The sequence below is a fragment of the Sitophilus oryzae genome, unplaced genomic scaffold (genome assembly GCF_002938485.1).
Source record: "Sitophilus oryzae breed Bouriz unplaced genomic scaffold, Soryzae_2.0 scaffold_1396_pilon_pilon, whole genome shotgun sequence".
NCBI lineage: Eukaryota > Metazoa > Arthropoda > Insecta > Coleoptera > Curculionidae > Sitophilus > Sitophilus oryzae.
In genome coordinates, this window is record NW_022146055.1 from 6,441,038 (window position 1) to 6,464,935 (window position 23,898).

General features: G+C 30.1%; 2 protein-coding genes and 1 long non-coding RNA gene across 5 annotated transcripts in view; all 3 read right to left on the reverse strand.

Moving 5' to 3' along the window:
• Nucleotides 1–1,163: 1,163 nt before the first annotated feature.
• On the reverse strand, nt 1,164–3,628 carry LOC115875969. Of its 3 annotated transcripts, XR_004049076.1 has the most exons (5): nt 3,409–3,628; nt 3,223–3,354; nt 2,911–3,163; nt 2,251–2,465; nt 2,070–2,193 (listed from the first exon to the last, which is right to left on the reverse strand). XR_004049076.1 is itself a non-coding variant. In XM_030891583.1 (4 exons), the coding sequence occupies exons 1-4, from the start codon at nt 3,448–3,450 to the stop codon at nt 1,538–1,540; spliced, it is 1,083 nt and encodes a 360-aa protein (XP_030747443.1). In that variant the 5' UTR covers nt 3,451–3,628; the 3' UTR covers nt 1,164–1,537. The 3 variants fall into 3 exon arrangements, 2 of the variants coding, with proteins under 2 accessions (XP_030747443.1, XP_030747444.1); XM_030891583.1 differs by lacking the exon at nt 2,251–2,465 and having other exon boundaries at nt 1,164–2,193; XM_030891584.1 differs by lacking the exon at nt 2,251–2,465 and having other exon boundaries at nt 1,164–2,193; nt 3,423–3,605.
• Nucleotides 3,629–4,080: 452 nt separating this feature from the next.
• Nucleotides 4,081–23,898, reverse strand: part of LOC115875772 (zinc finger protein 90 homolog) — a 288,452-nt gene continuing 268,634 nt past the window's right edge. The window contains exons 5-11 of the mRNA XM_030891277.1: nt 20,637–20,760; nt 18,428–18,645; nt 13,811–13,981; nt 5,629–5,816; nt 4,966–5,027; nt 4,536–4,804; nt 4,081–4,464 (exon numbers count right to left, since the gene is read on the reverse strand). Of these exons, the coding sequence (XP_030747137.1) occupies nt 4,286–4,464; nt 4,536–4,804; nt 4,966–5,027; nt 5,629–5,816; nt 13,811–13,981; nt 18,428–18,645; nt 20,637–20,760 (1,211 nt within the window). The 3' untranslated portion in view covers nt 4,081–4,285. The remainder of the gene's footprint in view (nt 4,465–4,535; nt 4,805–4,965; nt 5,028–5,628; nt 5,817–13,810; nt 13,982–18,427; nt 18,646–20,636; nt 20,761–23,898) is intronic.
• On the reverse strand, nt 5,401–6,076 carry LOC115875970. Its single transcript, XR_004049077.1, has 2 exons — nt 5,880–6,076; nt 5,401–5,816 (listed from the first exon to the last, which is right to left on the reverse strand). It is a non-coding gene; the product is annotated as an uncharacterized LOC115875970 (long non-coding RNA).

Consider the following 23,898-nt stretch of genomic DNA (forward strand, 5'->3'; position numbering starts at 1 on the left):
CAATAAAATTTTACAATAGGAAAATTGTAAATGGATATAATCATGTAAGAGTTATAAAATATTAAATATCAAATACTATACCTTTAACCATTAGTGCATGAGATGATTTTAAAATTAAAATTGTTCATGATTAAACATCAATAAAACAGTCGTTTACCGCATATAGGGTTCTATCCAGTAACTATGATTTCAGAGCTTTACGAAATGCAGGAAAGAATGAAAGTGACTTGATATTTAAAGGCAGATGATTGTACATTTTTTTGGCATTGTACAGTATTGAGCCTTTAACTAGTTCTGAGCTCGGGATTGGTAGATAAAGATCGTCCTCCGCATTCCTAAGTGGATATAGTTGTGAGACGGCCTTTCGGGAATAGCAGATATGTGCTTGCGGATTAAGCAAACGGATTTAAAAATGAATAAGGAAGGAAGAGTCAGTATTTTGAAATTTTTAAAGAAATTCTGGCAGTGCGGAGTGAGTTCTAATGTTCAGTCCCAATAAATATTGAACTGCTCTCTCTTTTGAAGTTTGAAAATACGATCAAATTTTGTCGCGCAGCAAGTACCCCAGAATCGAAGGGCCCCACAATTCTCCATCTACAATATATTTTTTTATGATTCTATGTCTAGGATATGGAGTGTAGAGATCTCTACACTCCATATTCTAGGATATCCTCTGATATATATGGTATCCCAATATTGCATAGAACTACCCTTGAACTACTATACGTATTTTTGAAGGTAAAATAAGTTAGTAATAAATTCAAAAGTTAAAGCACTTATCAAAACATATATAAACATCTAAAATTTCATTCAAATCGGAATAACGATTCTTAAAATATCTGAAAAAATGTGTTTTATTTTTTTAAAGTTTGGCGCCTTCTGACAGACAAACGAGGCACTTTTGTATAGAGGTAAATTGTGGTCAATGAACTTATTTTGATTCCAAAAATCGTACTAGTTCTATATCCACGGAATATTGGGACACCCTGTATTCTGATATTTGTAACTTTTGATGATTCGAAAATAATTATCAACGCTAGAAACTAGATGAAACTAGCTAGAACACTAATGTGCCAAATCTTGCACAGGATATTTTTGGAGAAATTTCGAAACTCAAAAAAATCAAACAGTTGACTTTTAATAATATTAGAAAAATAAATATATTTAGTAATAAAAACAATATTGTTTTATTTGTATAATTTTTATAACATATAGAGGCTATTTTATGGCGGGTTCTCACGACTCGTGTACTTGGCAAGTATTTTTTATTGGCGTACAGGGTGTGGCGGGAGTGTGGCGTAGTTCCTATAATAAATATCTTAGAAATTCAATTCTGTAAAGATGCCCGGCACGCCGTGTATACCCTGTATACCAGTTACAAATGTTTGTCAAGTACACGAGTCGTGAGATTGCGCCTTAACAAATAAATATGTATATTAACTTATTGGAATACCATTATACTATTGTAATGATTGTTTATTGAACTGAAATCTTCTTTACACCTAAAAGGACACTTTTTAAACTGATCCACATCAATTCAAAATTCATCAAAAAAAGTTTTCATGTCTATGCCTTCTAAAAGAGCTTTATATGCTTCTTTGTGCTCATCATTTTGTATTTTATTACCTTGACTACAATTTATATTGTCATTAGATTTATAATTACTTACTCTCTGAGAAATTTTATATTCAGTTGTAGTGGATTGATTAGAATGTAACTCAATTTTAGATGACGGAATATTATCTATCGCATTCTGCCTAGATATATTATTTTTTACTGTAGGAAAAATATAGTTTGAACTTTTTTTCATAACATTGCACTTATCCAATACTTTTTCATTGGAAAATAACAGTAAAGGTCTTTGTGATATCTGTGTATAACATTTGTTTCTCACTGTTTCAACTGATTTTGTTGTGTTTAATTTCTCATTATGTGGTAAATTGTCTGATTCTTTCTTTTTGGTGTAGTAATTTCTTAAAAGATGTTCTGGTTCTATAGTTGAAATGATGCTTTTTTCTCTTGGACCATAAATAGCACTTAAGTTTTTTGATGTTATAGTTATATGGTGGTTATCACATTTATCACAGGTACATGATAGGACTCCAAACTGTATAATGACTAATACAGAACCTAATGTAAGTAACTTTTCAAATGTTTTATAAAGGCTGTAGTGAATTGTTCCTTGAATTGAACCTAAAACAATGTTATTATACAAGGATATTATAAGTATACAGCTTATTCGATTCGTACATAATATGTTATAATGGACTGTTTTGACATGCAGATTGACATTCCTGAAGGTCTTGACTACACTTTTCACCAAGATATTTATTTTTATAGGGTGTGCCAACAATATAATAAATTTCATTATCTTATTTTTTTTAAGTATTATATTCTCAATAGATAATATATTACCTATGGTACTAAATCACTATTAATTTTAGAATCTCAAAATGAGGACCTATCTAGAAAAAGAAAAAAAATCTAATTTCATCAGAACAGAGCAGAATACTAATTACTAATTTCAGCAGAATTAGAGCAGAGTACTAAAAAATAAATACATTTTTTTTAATTAATTTTTCACAATACCATGTATTCAGTTTTAGAAATTTTAAAAAATAAAACAAAAAAAAAATAATGTCTTGTAAAATGATTGAAAAAAAAACATGCCAAATAATATTATGTTATTGATATAAGATATAAGGTAAAGTATAAAAGGTAATGTGTAAATGTAATGTATAAAACCCTATCCTCATTAAACACGGCATTACAATACTGGCTCAAAATTATACGCAAATTACTTTAAGAAAGAGTTTTTTAAATAGGTAATCATAACGCTATCGAACAGTCCTTTATATATTTAGCCGTTGGTATTAAAATACCATGTTTAAAAACATTGGAAATAAATACCTGTTAAGTCTTTTAATGTAATATTAACTAATTTCTGCTTCTGACCTTCTGATATTTCTAAAGAACACAAAACTGCCACCAAAAATGGCACTTTTTCATTTACAAAATGATTTGCTAGTGCTTCTTTTTTAATCCACGCAATATTGAATTTGTCAAAAAGATACAGGGTATTGCTTATTTTAAAATCTTTTGACATATCTTTCCATGGGCCTTCTTCAAACATCAAACAAGTTTGTTGAGAAGAAAAGTCAATCTAAAATAAAAGACATATTTATACGAATTGTTCATTATCATTTCTAAAATGGTTAGTACATCAGAATTTGATTGGGTTTCATCTGGTAAAATTCCTGCAGGTCCAGGGAATTTCCTTTTTATTGTTCCAGGAGATGGTGTATCTATAGATAGAGATATTCCTCTTTTAGGGCTGGTAATCTGGTCGTCTTTCTATATTCAAAATTTTAATTATTTATATTAAAATAATTTTCTGATTTTACTTACATGCAGCTTCTCACCCTCTTTAGACATTTCAGAATTATGCATAAAGACTATACACCATTTATAAAGAGGCTAACCATTAGTCTTAATCAATGTCTTAATTGCTTTTTATATAGAGTTTTTTTGATTATGTGTTTAAGTGATTTTTGTTAGAACTTTATTTCACAAATCACAAAAGTAACGATAAATATAACCTATCAACAGACTGTCAAATTCACAAAGTAGTTCTTTTGATGTTTATGTAAAAAAGTCATAAAGTAGTTCCACGGACTAAGTTAGCCTGTGGTAGGTGCAAAGTTGTATATATTGATCGTAAAGCATACGTCGTCGTAGCCCTAGTTGCCTACGTCACTAACGGGCCATTTAAAAATTATGTTTTTACTGAAAAATATTAAAAATAATTCTAGCCGCACTTTAACAACGTTAAAGTTATATCCAATAGATTTTTATATTAATAAGATAGTACTTATTAACAAACCCGCTTTTAAATTCTTCTACTTGACCACTATTTTTAGTTTATTTTCTTAAGTTTCTGGTTTCTTGAATTTTATGTCGATATAGTTTTCGATACAAAATCTTTTTGTTGGAGAAATTTTGCGATATAATTAGATAGTTTACCGTTAAGTTAGTTAAATACCTACTTAAAAAACTAATTACTCATTTTAATAATTACTCATAATTTTATTTATAATTTTTTCCAAGTAACATAATATTTAAATTAACTATTTTTCAAATAGTAATTGTCGAGTTAGTAAAACTGCTTAGAAACTGTACTATCTAACTATAACATACACCTTTGGTTTGTAGCAAAACAAATTGATTGTAACATAATAAAGGAACTGTTTTAGTAAGATATAATTATGTAATGTTAGGATAAATGCTATGAATGAGTTCTTCTTAAATGGATTCTTAAATGATCAGCTCTCTGAAATGTCCTCTCACATACAATACAAGTGTATGGCCTTTGACCAGTGTGTTTTCTGTAATGTCTTTTTAATTCATCTGAACGACGGAATTTCCATTCACAGCCTTCCCAAGTACATATATATGGTTTTTCCCCTTTAATGAAGTAAATATTATTTTGTTAAACTTTCTTAGGACCTAATAAATATTAACATCAACTTATGTACCTGTATGAACTCTTTTGTGAGTTTTTACATGGGAACTTTTGGTATAAGATTTATTACATCCTTTAAAATCACATTTATAAAGCTTTTTGGTATTGATGTTATTTACTGTTATTGTTACTTCTGGAGTTATGGAATACACCTCAACATCGTTTAGAATTCCGGTAAAAGAATCAGCATCTACTATATTATCATCTACACCATGATCTACTACTTCAATTTTAATTTCTTCAATACAAACATTGGAATTATCATTTAAATCTTGTTGTAATCTATAAAATATAATTCTTGAAATCGGCATTTACCAATACTAGAAAACAGTTTTTTCTGCCAATATTGTACTAACGAATATAAACAAGTTATTATGTGTTATTATAGTTAAATTTTTAAAAATGGGCGTGGTAAATGTTACTGTGAATGTTTAGTTACTTACTTGTATTTGTTCAAAAAGCGTTCCTTTATATCGTGTATAAATAGATCAGCCATATTGCAAAACTATAATATTTTATAATATATACCAATTAAAATAGGTACATTTAATTTATCACAGTAAAATATAAATAAAAGTCTATCTTTAGTATACAAAATTATCAAATCGCATGTGTAGAATGGTAGTTCAAATGTTCAAATAAATAAGAAATATATACTATAGATAAAGATAGATATAAGCAATCTCTGTCTATCAGGGTTGGGATACTTAACACTTGCGTAAGTTTTAGTGTAAAAATACAGTAAAAAACCGTAGATGCCGTTAAAAACAGTTAAAAACCTATAAACACTGTGAACATGTGTACATCTAACTTTAAGTAGTTCTTTGAATAATAAATTATTATTCAAAGAAGTAGTTGGATAACAAAAGAAAGATAGGTATTGGTATGAAATTTACTAACCACAACTATTTTATATATACAAGCTATATTTTAATTTTGATAATCTACCATGGCCTTTTCTTTGACTGAGTTGCGTGTGACAAAATCCATGTATTTTCAGGCCTTTTTACCATAGACATTTGCTTATGTCTTCTGTGTGTATTACAAATAACATATAGCCTCTGTTCTCTCCAAACCATATAACAATCTTTGCATCGTTTTCTCACTTTTCCCATTACTTTAAATCCACAAATACTGGTAAAAATATTGGTCGTAGGTCTTAAGAAGGAGTCTTCCTTCACAAAATTTAGTGCACCATTACCTATGGCATGAAATTGGGCTACTTTATTAACAACATTTGGATATAAACTCCTTGTCAAGGATATTACTGATTTAGTTAATGTAAGCATGTTATCTGGAAAAAATATTAAAATTATAATTTATAATTACTTTTTTAAGTAAAAGAAAACTTTTTTACCTTAACAATTAACAGGATTTACGTTGAAGGATTGATACAATTTTCTAAATATAGTGTCGAAGGCGAAAACTGTAGAATTGTTAAATTCTGCTATAGAAACGAATATATTTTTGGACAAAGTAAATTCATCTTTTGCATTTGGAAAGAAAATATTTCATAACATAACCTAAACATAATCTGACATCTGACAAATTGATAATGGATGGCACTTGTTAATCTAAGGATGGCACAGAAGAAGACAAGAAGAAGATAAGGCTATATTTTAGTTTGTTCTTTGGGGATAAAAATTGACAGCTTAAGCAAAGAGTAAACTCACACTCTTTCAACACTCTTTGGTTTGGGAAGTAGAGTAAAAAATCATAATACGTGTAATAAACTACTTTTTGGAGTACCAGCACACGTCATCGAGAGACCGCGCTGTGCTTTTCAGCAAAATACGTACTATTTGCTGCTATTTGCATACATTGACTTTAATTTGCCTATTTGTAACATTATGCCACAAAATAGGAAGTTAATTCCTATTTTGTGATTATGCTTTCAGTCTATTGTTTTTAGTGTCTACCTATAATGTGCTTCAATAGTTCCCACAAGCTGCCCACACACGGAAAGACTCGGCAGTCTCGGCACTGTGCTCGGCACCCTCGGCACATCCGTGACTTGGCACTTGACCTGACTTGGCCTCGAGGCCGGGCCTTGAGGCCAAGTCTTTCTTAGTGTCCGCAGACTTGCCTTTGCTTTTTTTTATTATGGTATTTTGGGTAAAAGGCCCGGCATCAAGGCGGGGCCTTGAGGCCAAGTCTTTCCGTGTATGGACAAATAATATTGTATAAACTTAAACTAGTCTGTAGGATATCTATAGGTCTCTGACTGCAGCGAGAAACTGGAATACTAATCAGGTTCTGTGAAATATTTACTACTGATGTGCTTTGACCGGAAATGGGAAATAAATAAAACTATTATCTAACCCTTCCACAAATATTTATATAAACGACTAAATGTTAACATTAATAAATATATTTTATTTTATAATAACATCGATAATAAACGGTAATATAAAACTGTTCTTATTATACGAATTTTTTATATCTACAGATATTTCTAGGTTTTTATATTTGTAAATCTAATTATTTTATAGAGATCTAAATATTGTATAATAAAATTGGCGTTTTTTAATATTAAGATTGCAGATGGATTTATATACTTTTTTCTTCCACTGACCAAAAAAAAAAAACAAATCGAGATAATAACATTTCTTTTTTATATATACAAAAAAAATTACTGTAGGTGGTATAAGAATTATTTATTTTCTGAAAACCACCTAAAAATGAAGTGAATATAAACATACGAAAAAAAATTCAGATTATCATATAAATGCTAAGAAATTATAAAAAAAGTTATGATCAAACTAAACGATTAGATGTTTACAAAGGAAGATATTTAAATGGGAAATTACAATGAATTTATCTAGTTGTAAAAAATAAAATACTTTTGATCATAAAATTTTTTAATCATAGGGTATATTTAGGTAGGATGTTATTACTTAAAAAACTACTTTATGGTAAAATATTATACTGGCCCCTGTACTGGCAATACGTTAAATGTATATAAGTAAAACTAAACAGGCATATTAAATTACTAATAAACAATAATTGGTGGAACTAAAAATTATAGAACAAAATAAAATGGATAAAAAATACCAATAATTTATATAAACAATTTTTATAACAATTTAGGAGTATGAAAAATATCTATTATATATAAACATACAAATTAAATAATGTCAAAAAAGGACATATTTTACAATAACTAATAATATTGTTATTCTGTATAACATCATATTTATACTGATAAAAAAATGAATATGCAAGAGCATAGTGGACAAAAACTTCAATTTTAACAAGTAAAAACCAACTTTGATAGCTGTTTATCTAATACCATACTGAATTAACAAATGTACCGAGATATAGAAAAAGGAATCATCCGCCATTAAACGGTTAAAAAGTACCGTATGATCGAATAAAAACGGCGTCGAATAAAAACGATGGCTATGAAATGAAGATCGCTGTCATTTTATATGTAAAATGATATGGGAAATGTCATCGATCGTCATTTCCAAGCCAACTAGACGCCGTTTTTTTTCGATCATACGGTATTTCACATTAAGTTCTGGTGTATACAGGGTGTTCCTCAATGGCATGCTATTCTAAAAGAAAAAGTTCATATGAACGTATGTCCTAAACATCTTAATTTCTGAGATACAAGAGGGTGGCAAATTTTTCTAAAAAAAAACTTTTTTTCATAATAATTATTCTTATTCTCTGACTTCATTACTGATATCTTTATGAAACTTGATACACGTCTTCTATGTATCAAAATGCTTTCTTGGTGTACAAATTTTTTTATTTATTTCAACCAGTGCCGTCCATACGGGTTTTACATTGAATATTTTTGAAGAAAAAAGTGGTATACCACTGACTTATATAATTATTTGCAAAATATCCATTCATTTCTAAACATTTTTTTATCTATTGATTTTTTTCGTCCGACATATAGTTTTTGCTTAAAAAAATTAAAGTCAGTTTATTTCAGTTTCGGAAGTTATTTTTCTTAGAATAAGTCCAAGAATCACCTCGATCCTTAAATATTAGCAGGTCTTTAAGGAACACCCTGTATTACAAAATGCACAACATAAAAAAATAATAACTACTAATAATACTTTGACTTGTATGAGTGATTTGAAATTGCTATTTAAATTTCAAAATTAAAATATCTGTTCTTAATTCATTTTTTATTTATTTATTACCTATTAGATTTGTTTCGTAGTTTATTCATAATAAACATTTGGCGGGTGGTTTCTTTTTCTTATTTCGGTGCAAATGAAAATTTTGTATTACGAAAAACAATTTTTTTCTTATTAATTTGTGCGATTTGTTTTTATTAATATTTTATAAAGTATTACAAGTTTATTGAAATGTTTGTAAGTATTCTCGACAGTACGAATGAACAAAAGTGATATATTCTCGGAAAGCGCTTCCCGAGAATATATCACTTTTATTTATTGAAATGAGTACACTAATCTTTAATGATACTAATCTGTGTCCAAAATTAAATTCATTGATATTTTTTCAAATTGTTATTAATTTATAATAATTTATAGATACAGACATGTGATTATAGTTTATTTATTAAAACAAAATCCACTTTCTTAATATTTATTTTAATTAATTACCTATTGGTACTTCAAATTATAATAAATTATTTTGTTAGGCATTACACTAGTACACTGGCTCGTGCTAAGAAAATATTTTAAAAGTCTGTAGGTACTGCAGTGTGTCAGCAAACTGTATAAAAATAAAATAATATAATTGAATAATTGAAGATTAAAAATATAACATTTTAAAACAAAATTGATCTTCTGGATATATTTGTAACATATTTAATTGTGGATCATATACTCCTGACGTCATACACAAAGCCACCTATGAGGAGTTTCTTTATCGTGTTGTATTTTTATTTTTGTATTTCTATTCTTATGTGATTAATTAACAAAAATGATAACTAAAAAAATAATTTTGCAGGTTGCAATGGTTGCAATATTACAGATCTATGTATTTTATTTCAATATTTCCATATTTTTACTTAGTGTACCTATTTTATTTATATTATCTACGTTTTGAATGGTCCCTTTAATGCTAGTAATTGACAAAATTCCAAAGTGTTTACATCTAGACAATGTATACACATTACATTTCATTATGCTTATACAAATATACACTTTTATAAAATTCTAAATATATAAATACATATACAAAATATATTTTCACATCGCTACTGGCACCGTGTTCCGATTTCTTAAAATCTATACAATTTATTTTTTAGGATTGTTTAGAAATATTTACAGTATTCACCAACAGCATTCACTGGTTTAGGTTTCATTAAGACACATTTATATTTATTTAAAAAGAATTATAAACGTGATTAGCAAAATATAACAATACACCGAAACACTCTTAATTTTACACTGGACGCGCGTTTCGCTAACCCTGTTAGCATCATCAGCAGATGATTAAAGTTCAGTTTTAATCATCTGCTAACATGGCGAAATGCGCATCCAGTGCAAAAGTAAAAGTGTTTTGGTATATTTTGATGAATTAGTGTTTTATTTTGCTGTTGTAACACCAAAGGTTGTAACCCCCCATCTGTAATCGTGATTATCTTTTCACAAGTATTAATTTTCTTTGTGTATTTTCTTAAAAATATTAATTTTGTGGGATAGAGAGTAATAAACAATATTGATATTTATTATTAAAATTTGACATTATACCAGGTGCGTCTCAAAAGTGGCTCACCCCTATAAGTTTTTTATTTTTCTCAGACAAAACAATGAGATTTTGTATGTTAGTATATGACATAGATTATGATTGATTGACATATTCAATGGCTTTCGGTCACCGGAAATGACTACAACTGTTGATTTTTAAATGAAACCCTCGGTATTTTTTTACTTCATTCGATAGAAAATGACACTCTGTATAGAATGGCATATCATATGTCAACTTTCACAACGACAATTTGACTCGAAATACCAAGTGTGTGGTACCAAATATGCTAATGAGCCACCCTCGTTCCATTTGAAAAAATTGAGATATGATTAAAAATACGATTTGGACATCTTTGAACCGACCAGGATAAGGCACTAAAAACATTAGACAATCAAATATATTTTTCCAAGGCTCCTTGATTAAAAATAACACAGCCAGTTTTTAACACAGCCATGACACTCTAGATTGAAATTTAAAATACAGTTTGTTTTTGAGCGAATATGTCAAAAGTTGACATATGATCGTGTCATATAACATATGATGAAGTTGTCATTCGATTGAGAGTGTCATTTTCTATCGGTAAAATTATATATTATTATAATTATAATATTTTATAAGGTAAAAAAATACCGAGGGTGCTATTTAAAAATCAAAAGTTGTAGTAATTTCCGGTGAAACAGGAAGTGACCGAAAACAATTGAATACGTCAATCAATCCTAATTTATGTCATATGCTAACATACCAAAACTAGTTTTTTATCTGAAAAAATAAAAAAGTTATAGGTGGTGAGCCACTTTTGAGACACACCCGCTATACTGTAAATGTGTTTTGTAGTAAATTACCAATAATATGTTTTTTTTAGCAGAATCAGAAACACAGAACTAAAAAGTAACAAAGTAACATACATATCTAAGACAGATGGCTATATCTTAAATATGGAGATGGATGTTTTAAATCAATGAGCTAGAAACGATAAGAACATAATAAAATAAAATGACAGTAAGAGATTTATTAACAAACTGACTCGAGCTTTGTAATTTTTTAATGAAAAGACAACTTCCTTCATACATATGCTTGAAAGATGAAATTTTCTTTGTGTATGGATGAAGTCGTGATGGAAGTCATTGTTGTGTGACAAGAGAAATAAAGAAAATTGCGTATTTTCTTTCTATAACCCTTTATATAAGAATATACCATACGATAAAAAAAACCGGTGTCAAAGACGGCTGGGGAATGACAATCGATGATAATTTTGGCGAGGTCAAGCTCTAGACGTCATTTACTTGACGCGTACTCTTCTTGAATAAAAAGTAATCTTTAAATGGGGAGAAAGAATGATTTTTTGGAAATAGATTTGTTTGTTGGAAATGTTCTGTTTTTGCAACTCTCTAAAATTAGTGATAATTTTTATCAAGTTTTATGTCAATTTTTAGTAAATGACTCTAGAGATTGACCTCGCCAAAATTATCGACTGACATTCCCCGTCGTCTATGATGCCGTTTTTTTAAAGAATAAAATCTTATAGAAACGATCACCATCAGCTATCTATTTTTTAAGTATTCACATTGCTTAGTAATAAATACCGTTCTAATAATACTGTATAAGTATTGTTAATATATTGTATACTCGATTCCAAAAGATATAAATAAAATTAAAAAATACAAATGTGTTTTAACGAGTACCTACTGCGATTTTCTTAAAATCATTAGTCAATAAACACAATTTACTGAATCTGTTGGATTAAACAATTTATCAAAAAATCTATAAAATTTAAAAAACGTTGAAGACAGATGTTACCTATTTATACAGGATGAGTCTTAAATAAGGTCGATCCCGGGAACTACGTCTATGAGTATTTTTGGCAAAAAAAGTTTCTTTTTAATCTTTGGTTAAAAACATAATATCTTGATACTATGGCAATATTGTAGATAGAGAGATAGTCTTTATCTATTTCCAGTGTAGTACACGTCAAATAAAACAAAAAAAAAACGGAAATATATAAAATTCAATGAAAATTTAAATAGGTAGTAGATTAAATTTAGAGAAACAAAAACCTAAAAAAATACAGTGGTTCTCAAAATTTAAACAAAAAATATTTTTTTCTTAAATTGTGTTTTACATTGAAAATTTAAGAAAAACCAACCCAATAGCCATTTGGACTTAATTGAAAAACGGCAAAGAGAAAATATGAATCTTTTATCGAGATCTACCAGCCATGAAAATATATGGCCTTATTTAAGACTCGCCTTGTAAAGGTGTCCGCTTCTAATTAGAACTAATAATACCGATAAAAATTTCGCTGTACAAATTTCGCTATTAAAATATAGTCAGATTCTTTCAAATAGTTACTTAACGCAATTTAAATGATGAAAAACTATCCCCACAAAGCTCCCCCTAAATAACATATTTTTTAATCTATTAGGTGAAGTTGACATTTATTGCAATATATTCTCCCATTGTTTACACATCTGAATTTCAGAGAATACTTAGTATACCGGGTGTTTCTTCAAAGTGGCTCACCCCTATAATTTTTTTAATTTTTTAGATAAAAAACGGGATTTGGTATGCTAGTATGACATAAATTAGAATTGATTGACGTATTTAAGCAGTTTCGGTTGCTTCCTGTTTCACCAGAAAAGACTGCAATTTTTTATTTTTAAATGGTATCCTCGATATTTTTTACTTTATTTGACAGAAAATGACATTCTGAATAGAATGACATATCTTATGTCAATTTTTGACATTTTTTCTTAAAAAAATAGCATTTTAAATTTCGATCTAGAGTGCCATGGCTGTGTTAAAACTACTAATTTTTAATCAAGGAGCCTTGGAAAAATAGGTTTGATCGTCTACTGTTTTTTCCTGATCGGTTGAAAGCTACCCAAATCGTATTTTTAAATATAAGTTAATTTTTTCAAATAGAACGTGGGTAGCTCATTAGTATGTTTTGAAAAACCATTTTTAACGAAGAATTTAGTACCAGATACTTGGCATTTCGAGTCAAATTATCATAAGCTTACTTCGGGTTTCTCTTATTACCGATTCTGAACCGTCCTAGAACTGTGATGCGTATGCGCAGAAGGAAATGTGAAGACATTATTTCATTTGCGCATGCGCTGCAGGGACGGTTCAGAATCGGTAATAACAAGAACCCGAACAAAGCTGTTATGAACACAGCCAATCTAGATTAAAATTTAAATACAATTTTTTTAACCGAAAATGTCAAAAGTTGATATATGATATTTGTTGTTGACATATTCAGAATGTCATTTTCTTTCCAAAAAGGTAAAAAAATACCTAGGGTACCATTTAAAAATCAAGAGCTGTAGTCATTTCCGGTAAAACAGGAAGTGACGAAAATGATTGAATAAGTCAATAAATCAAGATTTATATCATATACCAACATACCAAATCTCGTTTCGTTGTCTGAAAAAAAAAAGTTATGGGGGTGAGCCAAGAACTTACAACACCCAGTATAGAACAAACATTATTAGGTACCAAGAAAGATATCTTTCTTATTAAACTGGTCAATATTAGGACATATCTTTTCTACAAAACGGCGTATGTAGTTATTTGAAAGAATCAGAAAGTAATTTTTTCCTAAACATCAATGTCTCTTCATGTGAAGCGACAAGTGATCGGACCTACTAAACGATCTCTGACATAAATTACAACTAAATGGTTTCTGGCCTGTGTGTTTCCTATAATGCCTCGTTAGTTCGTCGGACCGTGCAAATTTCCATGTGCACCCCTCCCAGGAACATTGGTACGGTTTTTCACCTGAAATGTTGATTTAAAACTTTTATTATTACATATATACAATTACCGTATGATCGAAAAAAACGGCGTCAGAGACGGCTCGGGAATGACAATCGATAATAATTTTAGCAAAGTCAAGCCCTAGACGTCATTAATTGGCCTGGTATTGTAATTGATGTAGTTTAAAATTCGACAAAAATAATTTTTTGGAAATAGATTTGTGTGTCTAGTACCGTATGATCATCGAGAAAAAACGGCGTCAGCGATGGCTATGGAATGAAGATTGCTGTCATTTTATATGGGAAATGTCATTGATGTTCATTTCCCAGCCAACTGGACGCCGTTTTTTTTCGATCATACGGTATTTTATTACAAGTTTTATGCCAATTTCTAGTAACTGACGTCTCGCCAAAATTATTATCGACCGTCATAATACAATTATTATACGATTATATTTGTTTAAAAAATATCTTTACTGTATTGATTTTTAATTTAATAATATTAGAATTTAGTAACTTATTAAATTAACTTTTAGTTATTTGCCATCATCATGTTACTATTCATATCTGTTGTTTTAAGTCTCCATTTATAGTTATCTATTTAGTGTTTTAAAATATTTATTTGTTGTCTATTGTAAGAGGCAGTTATTTTTCAAATAATATTTTAAACAATACTTAAATAATAATTCATTAAAAATCTAAGAACAAAATAAATTCATTCATTTATGCTGCCTGGTGACCGTTAAGGGTCGTTTACGGCGGGAAATTCCCAGAGCTTTATAGTACCTCGATGACTCTAACTCCTAAAGGAACTGTCCTCTCTCATTTCCAAAGCAACCGTTGCCTGTGCTAGTCGAAGGTGTTCTTGTGTTGAAATAAGAAGTCCAATTAATAGGGTGAGTGTTCTCACAGGGTAACCATTTTATATATTTCTTAATATAGTGAGTTGTCTCACAGAGCATACCATTTTTATCTATTTCTTAATACTATTCTACAACTGTATATTGTTTATTGTCTTGAACTATTTTATTTACCAGAGATATAAGTAAAGCATAAGGTATACGGCACTGTCGCGCGCCATTCCCTTCAGTGTTTCGGCCTTTTAGGTCTGTATAGCTAATTATCTTGTAACAGAGACCTCGCGTGCCATTCCCTTGGTCTCATTGCACGTTCCTGGTAATTAGTGCTAACTATTTGTTGACAGAGACCTCGCGCGCCATTCCCTTGGTCTCATTGCACGTTCACGATAGTTAAGGCTAGTGGTAAAAGTATTAGTACGTCGAGCGTCCATCCCTTCGTACTCGTGTGCACACTAAATTATATATAAATTACACCCTAGTTATAGTATATCCATTGCCTCTGATTTAGTCTCTGCGTGTATGTATATTTGTATGTGCGTATATTTTATATGCATATGCATATGTATGTATTACATTGTTGTATTGTTATATTTTCTACTGTCTACGATTTATCTATTCTTGTATGGTTCTTTGGTTTCATTTATCAGAGAATGTTTTAACTACCCGAACAAACCTATCTGAAAACTGAGCTAATTAACATGAATAGTGCCCATTAAATATTATAAGCTTTATTAATGTAAAATTGGTGCTCAGGTATTGTTTTTCTGCTTGTTTACAGAAGTAGCGACATCCAGCCACCTCGACATCTAGGTCTCCCACACTTAATTTAGTTTATTTGTTTTTCTATTATTTGTACGTACTTTACTTTTATGTATGTATATTTTGTTCTTTTAGTTTAATGTTTTTATTTTCTAATTTTCACGCCCTCAAACCAAAATTTGATCTACAAATTTAATCAGAAGTGGGATTACCAAAAATATTACCTAAAAGATTACCAAAAACATAAAGATAAATTAGTTAAAGAAAGATAAATGATCTAAAATTATTGATACATGTTGATCGGTACTTATTATTGTATATTTATGTGTGCGGGGCTTAGCCGGCAGCCTTAGCATGTATACTTATGTAATGTGGTATGTGATTTATGTGTGAAATTGTATCTTGTCCGTTAAGGGTGTAATCTTGAACAATCAGTAATTAAAGATTTTTTTTTACATAAAGTACTACAAAATTTTCTTAAATAAACAATACATTTTCAAAATCTCAGAATAACAAGCGAGGTGGCATAATTTCAAAACGTTACTTAATGTTTTTGTTCTTTATTTTACTTTGGTTGGTGGTCCAATCAAAGTCTTAACTATTAATCAATATGAGCTGCCGTAAACGGCAACTTGCTACCTAGAAACCTGGTCCGTCTGATGAGCCATTCGCACTTAATTCATCGATTAGCAAGGTATGAGCAGGATGGAGAGGACGATGTTGTTTCTATCATCTGAATAAAACGAAATAGAATTCTGATATCTCGGGACGAGATATATGCAGGATGGCCGACTGTAAGAGGCAGTTATTTTTCAAATAATATTTTAAACAATACTTAAATAATAATTCATTAAAAATCTAAGAACAAAATAAATTCATTCATTTATGCTGCCTGGTGACCGTTAAGGGTCGTTTACGGCGGGAAATTCCCAGAGCTTTATAGTACCTCGATGACTCTAACTCCTAAAGGAACTGTCCTCTCTCATTTCCAAAGCAACCGTTGCCTGTGCTAGTCGAAGGTGTTCTTGTGTTGAAATAAGAAGTCCAATTAATAGGGTGAGTGTTCTCACAGGGTAACCATTTTATATATTTCTTAATATAGTGAGTTGTCTCACAGAGCATACCATTTTTATCTATTTCTTAATACTATTCTACAACTGTATATTGTTTATTGTCTTGAACTATTTTATTTACCAGAGATATAAGTAAAGCATAAGGTATACGGCACTGTCGCGCGCCATTCCCTTCTTCAGTGTTTCGGCCTTTTAGGTCTGTATAGCTAATTATCTTGTAACAGAGACCTCGCGTGCCATTCCCTTGGTCTCATTGCACGTTCCTGGTAATTAGTGCTAACTATTTGTTGACAGAGACCTCGCGCGCCATTCCCTTGGTCTCATTGCACGTTCACGATAGTTAAGGCTAGTGGTAAAAGTATTAGTACGTCGAGCGTCCATCCCTTCGTACTCGTGTGCACACTAAATTATATATAAATTACACCCTAGTTATAGTATATCCATTGCCTCTGATTTAGTCTCTGCGTGTATGTATATTTGTATGTGCGTATATTTTTATATGCATATGCATATGTATGTATTACATTGTTGTATTGTTATATTTTCTACTGTCTACGATTTATCTATTCTTGTATGGTTCTTTGGTTTCATTTATCAGAGAATGTTTTAACTACCCGAACAAACCTATCTGAAAACTGAGCTAATTAACATGAATAGTGCCCATTAAATATTATAAGCTTTATTAATGTAAAATTGGTTGCTCAGGTATTGTTTTTCTGCTTGTTTACAGAAGTAGCGACATCCAGCCACCTCGACATCTAGGTCTCCCACACTTAATTTAGTTTATTTGTTTTTCTATTATTTGTAAGTACTTTACTTTTATATATGTATATTTTGTTCTTTTAGTTTAATGTTTTTATTTTCTAATTTTCACGCCCTCAAACCAAAATTTGATCTACACTATTCATAATATATCTGTTTATTCACAGTTTGTTCTTAACTGACAGATTGATTATGTTCGTATATGGGGGCCAAATTTCGAGTTTTCTTTCAACGTCGTCAGCAACGGTGTCAGCACTAGCCGCAGAGTCGACCAAATTAAAGCATCAAAACTTTGTCGCGTGATACTTAATTTAGGTGAACTGGCCTGACAGCACGAAACTCTCGGCGATATACGAGGTTTAATTTTGTTAGGCCCGACGGTATTACTTGACGACTATGCTACGGGGGGCGATTATAAAATTGAATAGATTGATATTGATATTTGCAAAGGTTACAAAACAGTACTATTTTCGTAATTTTTGATTTGGGTTTTGACAATTATTTATGTTGTTTGTAATGAAACGACATTTAAAAACATTTGCAATTAACAACATTTTGCAATTTTTTTAATTATCGTTACTTTTTGATGTTATTTCAGAAAAGTTCTATACATATATTTTTGTAGAGAATTTGTGCTATTTAGATTAAAAAATAAAGAATCATTTTAAACAATGTAAAAAAATGTTTACAGGGAACAACGTTCTCGTTTGTGGTACATGCTCTTATAAGGGAACGTTCCAGCATAATGATTCTGAATGTTCGCGAACATTAGTTCGTTCGTCACGAGTAGGAACGTGCTCTTTATTAATATATAATTATATTAATATAATAATTATAATAAAGAACACAGAAAAAAAACCGAATGAATAATTCGATTTTCCAAGATTGAGTAGAATCAACAACAGTAATCAAAACTGTTGTCAGCATAATGACCACATCTTTCACATTATATTGTTTTATGTTTCTATTGTTTTCAGTACCGCAGAGACAAATATAGAAAATTAACATCAGTACCTGTATGTGTACGCTTATGCGCTTTTAAATGGGAACTTTTAGTGTAGACTTTATGACAGCCGGCCACATCACAACGGTGAATTTTTCTCCTTCGTATAGTTACTTCCGGAATGGTTTTCGTATCTTCGTAGATATTGTTATTGTTGATAGTGGTATTGTTATTACTGGAACTTGATTTGCTAGGCGATGAAGGCAAAGCTGGAGTTATTGTTAGTGATCTGTAAAAAATAAGGTTCATTGTTAGTTTAATAGAGTTTAATAGAGAAATTAGTGGATCAACTAAGTACACTCAGATGCAAAAAAAAAACGCAACGGAGACATTTTTGGTTAAATTTAAAGTGTTATGTTTTTGTTATTTTTAGCCCTATTTGGCATATTATACAGGGTTAATCGAGGAGTTGTTTTTTTTTACCTTAACTTTAAAACACCCTGTGCAATAATTTCGTGTTTAAAAATTTTCTTAAAATATAATTTTACGGTCAGAACCATATCTCCTGAGCATTTTGTTTTTTGGATCATGTCAATATATGCCTTGGTTAAATTTTAAGAGCGATATGAACTTGACACCAACGATTTGTAATTTTTTTAAATATCATTTCTTTATGAAGTTATTTTTCAATAAGTATGACAAGCCGCCTTTGGTGATTATTGTGAACTATATACTACTATAAACTGCCCATCATGTTCCACGTTTGGGACATGCTTGGCAGGAGGGTTAGAGGTCGCAAAGCGGTACCAGCTTCATTAAATCAATTTCGTTTGGTTCTTAAAGAAGAATGGAAAAGCATAACACATGATGATATATTTGATGATATATGCAGCCTCAATGGCAGTATGAACGGACGTATACAGACAGTTATAGCAGCCAAGCGAAGCAATGCAAAGTATTAGGGTATTTTTTACAAATTTTTTTCTGTTTGTATACTTAAGTATTACATATGTTTTCTTTAATATCGTTAGTTCTTTTATCGTTATTAATGTTTATTAAAACCAGGACTGTATCGTTAGTCTTAAACGTTTTTTTTATTTAGTATAAAGTATCCAATGTAGCGTAATATAGCATTACGACAATAGTCATCAAAACCATCTCGTCATATTAAAAAATTAAATCAAAACGTAATGATAATTGAAAAAACTGCAAATTGATCGTGATCAGATCATTTCGCTCTTAAAAAGGATGTATTGACATGAATCAAAAAACAAAATGCTCAGGAGTCATGGTTCTGACATGGTTCTGACAGTAAAATTATATTTTAGAAGAATTTACACACGAAATTATTCACAGGGTGTTTTAAAGTTAAGATAAAAAAAAACAACTCCTCGATTAACCGTGTATAATATGCCAAATACTAAAATTTATAAAAAACTTAGTTGGCGAATTAAAATTGATATAATTATACGCAGTTTTCTAAAAAAATCATCAAAATAGGGTTACAAATAACAAAAATATGACACTTTAAATTTGAACAACAAATTCTCTGTTGCGTTTTTTTGCATCTGAGTCCAATCTGAGTGTAGTTATATAGGGTGGCGCACCTCATTCACCTCGGTGAATGACACACACACAAAATTATTTTGAAATATACAGAGTGTTTTAGAACTAAGATCCACACCTAAGTTATATTTTTTCTTATGGAACCACCGGTGTATTTAATTTAATTTTTGGATCCTTGGATTCAAAATAAGGCATTTATTATAAGAGTTAAATATATTTACAAGCTTTGGTTTTTGGAATATTTAAATATGCATACTCCGTACATTACTTTTCAGAATTAATTCTTGTGCTGAGTTTTTTTGTCAGAGAAATAAGAAAAAAAAACTTTACTGAAAATTTTGATTGCTTCGTTTAATGTATACAGGAGTAGCAAAAATCACTGGCCTATTTTAAATATTTATGTTACATAAAAACTTCGTTATTTCAAATGCAATACTTTGTGTTTTTTTTTAAATAAGTGGAAGCAAATTTAAATGCTTTTTCAAACTATCCAACCTATATAGCTCAGATTTTGAATAAAGAGCAATTTTCAATGAACTTTTTTTATTGAACAAAGTTTTTTTTTCAATAAAAAAATTATGTACCTAAGTTTAATTTCATTCTGTATTAATGAATAATAATATGTGGGTAAAATAAGTAAATTAAACAATTCTTTGATATATATTTTGATATTTGATATAATTTTTTTTAGATACGTGTACATATTATACTTACATTGAAGCGTCTTTTATCCTCTGTAATGCTAATAATGCCGCTGTGGAGGTGAGTGATCGTGCAGGATTGGAAACAAGTGCTATATTTAGGTCTGGAGATGTCAATAAATTACTTTTAGGAATATCTGTAACAAAAAATCAAGCTATAGGACGAGGTTAACCAAAACAATACAAAGTCTATCTTATCATCATGCAAAAGACACTTAATCTTAAATCTTTTTTGATCATACTGTATTTTCTTTTACGTAAAATAAGTTTCTAATTTCAGTAAATTTACATTATATTTGAATTATTTTAACTAACATGGTATTATCGGGCTGGAATCTTTTTTTAACAAGAATCAAAACATGGACAAAATCCTTGTTACATAGTATCTTTAACGGGGGTGAGAGGTAGCCTTGGTGTACCTCAAATCAACGCAAATCAAATAAGCAAGGTACGTACTTTGATGAACCGACGATGTCGTAATTTTAGAGTTAACAATAATAGTAGTTATTGGGCCTATTCTAAGCTAAACTAAGGATCAATAATTATGATAATTTTAGAAGATGACCCTAAGAAAGCAAATAAAATAAAAATATAATATACAGGGTATCTCTTTAAAAAAAATAAGTTTGGGTCATATTTAAAGAATGACAGCTCGCAACAAAAATCTAGTTACGCATTGAATTCTACGTGAAAAACTATATGGAGATCAGTTTTCACCTTTTCGATAAATTATGAGATAACCGAGATACGAAGGGAGTCAAAAAATGCAACATTTCCAATTTCGCCCTGTATTTCAGGAACTAAGATGACTAGGACAAATCTGTGTGTAGCATCTTTAGTTTCATAAAAAAAAAACAGCAAAGTAATGTGAAAACCGCATCTTAGTAGCTCTACTCATAAACGAGAAACCTTGCAAAACACACGAAAATGGGATACAATGTATATTAATAAACTCTAACATTTGTTTATTATATTAAGTATGTATTTTTGTTTAATAATGAATTATTAACTTTCTATATTTAGAAAATATCTACAATAATTCGTTATCCACTAAACACATTTTTATCAACCTCCTATACAGCGTGAGTCTTAAATAAGTAATGGTAGTAAATATTTTCAGGGCTGGTAGATTGCGATAAAATAAACATATACGAGCCCTAACAACTATATGTTGGGACAAGGTCATATTATGGAATTATTGCTCTGGTTTTTCAAAATGACTGAAAAATATATGTTTAATTTTTTAAATATCCTAAATAACTTGACAATATTTTTATGAATTTGTAAATCAATCCATATTTACAGTAGCGGATTTTGTTCATAAAAGGACAAATTTGCTGACAACTAAATGTTGGGACAAGTATTTTTAAATAATTAATATCATCATAGGCGGCTTTGCTATAAACGTCACAAATGTCGCAAACTGTTTACTTCAGCACTGACAGCTTGTAAGTGACTCGATACTTTGAGTAGTGAGATTTACTGTAAGAAATATTATTTTTTTTAATTTTCAATTTTGTTAATTTAATCCAAAGTAATGGTCCGTGGAAAAGCTACAAATCAAAAACTACGTGAAATTATCAATCGTCAATACAGTACGGGAAAAACAACTTTTACCAACAAATTTCTGATGATTTAAGTATTCCAAAAACCACGGTCTATATAATAAAAAAATACGGCGAATCTGCGAACGTAGACGTTAGAGGTAAAGTTCGGGAAGGCCAAAAGTTGTATAGAGAGATTTACGAAGTTTAGTAAAAATTTGCAAGTCTGCGAGAAGAAGTACTCTTCGCTAACAGTTAAATGGAATACTGTAACTGGTTTAAATATATCAAGAGAATGTTGCCGAAAATATATCCACAAATGCGGTCTGGGGTTTTACAAGGTAAACTTTATTTTGTGTGGATAATCAATTACCTGAAGATTATTGATACAAATTCTTATTTGGGCCAAAGAAAAACCGCTACTGACAGAGATTCAAAAGAAAAATCGCTACAATTGGGCAAAATCTAAATTATCGTGGACACAAAATGATTGGAATAAGGTCATATTTAGCGATGAGTCTAAATTTGATGTTTGCATTGGAGATCATCGAAAACGAATAATACGAAATAAAGCAGAAGTCTTGGGGAAGATTGCTTAAAGAGGGTTGTTAAATTTCCTAAGGGGATTATGGTTTGGGGTTGCATGTCAGCAAGAGGTTTGGGCAAATTAAATTTTTTAGATGGCACTGTTAACGCCCAAAAATATCAACATATTCTTGAGACCTCACTTTTGCCTAGTGCTTAAGAATTGTTTCCAAACGAAGACTATATTTTCCAACAAGATGGAGCATCGCGCCATTCAGCAAGATCAACTAAAAATTGGTTCGGTAATAATAATATAAAAGTTCTATCCCATCCTTCAAGTAGTCCGGACCTCAATGTTATAGAAACTGTGTGGCATAAAATTAAGCAATATTTAAGAAACCACCCTCAACGAACAATTTTTGATTTGCGGACAAAACTGCAGGAAACTTGGGATAATTTTTCTCCTCAAATGTGCCAATCTTTGGTAAATACAATGCCATTAAGAGTTCAGGCAGTTGTTAAGGCGAAAGGTGATGTAACTCCGTATTAAACAAATTTCTTGTTGTGCTGTCCCAATATATAGTTGTCAGCAAATTTGGCTTGATTTTGTCAAAATAAGCTATTATCAAAAGTGATTTGTTTGCAAAGTTATAAAAATGTAGTAAAATTGTCTAGATCATATTGTAATGTTTGAATTTAGAATAATAAACAAAATAAATTGAGTCGTTTTAACAAATTACTATTTTTATTGCAAAAAAAGACCTTGTCCCAACATATATATAGTTGTTAGGGCTCGTATACCAAATTAACTTTTAGTCATGTGATTAAGCTTGACCGGCTTGAGCGTTGCCAACTTTTATATATTTTCTTTTAATCAAAATATTTAAGGAAACAAAAATAAATTAATTATAAATATATAAACAGTTATTATTTACATCAACAAAATTCACCTTCTTAACAGCTCTTAAGGGATGTCCCTTAAGCGCCATTACTACCTAAACTAACTAAAGTTGCGATGAGTTTTTTACAGTTATTAAGCTATCTTGTACACTTCGTAAGACAACGGCTAAGCTACGTCGAAATACCGGTTCCCATTTGAACACCGAAGTTAAGCGACGTAAGGCGATACTAATGGATGAACGGGTGACCGGTTCGAAACTCTGTATCGTGCTGTTGTCCAATAAAGGCAAAAGTGTAAAATCTATT

Excerpts from the sequence above, each read along its gene's own strand:
- LOC115875969 (XM_030891583.1), bottom strand. The coding sequence starts at position 3,450 with ATGCATAATTCTGAAATGTCTAAAGAGGGTGAGAAGCTGCAT. Across the intron at positions 3,355-3,408 it reads AAGAGGGTGAGAAGCTGCAT|AAAGACGACCAGATTACCAG; the intron begins GTAAGTAAAATC and ends TTTTGAATATAG. Across the intron at positions 3,164-3,222 it reads AAACCCAATCAAATTCTGAT|ATTGACTTTTCTTCTCAACA; the intron begins GTACTAACCATT and ends CTTTTATTTTAG.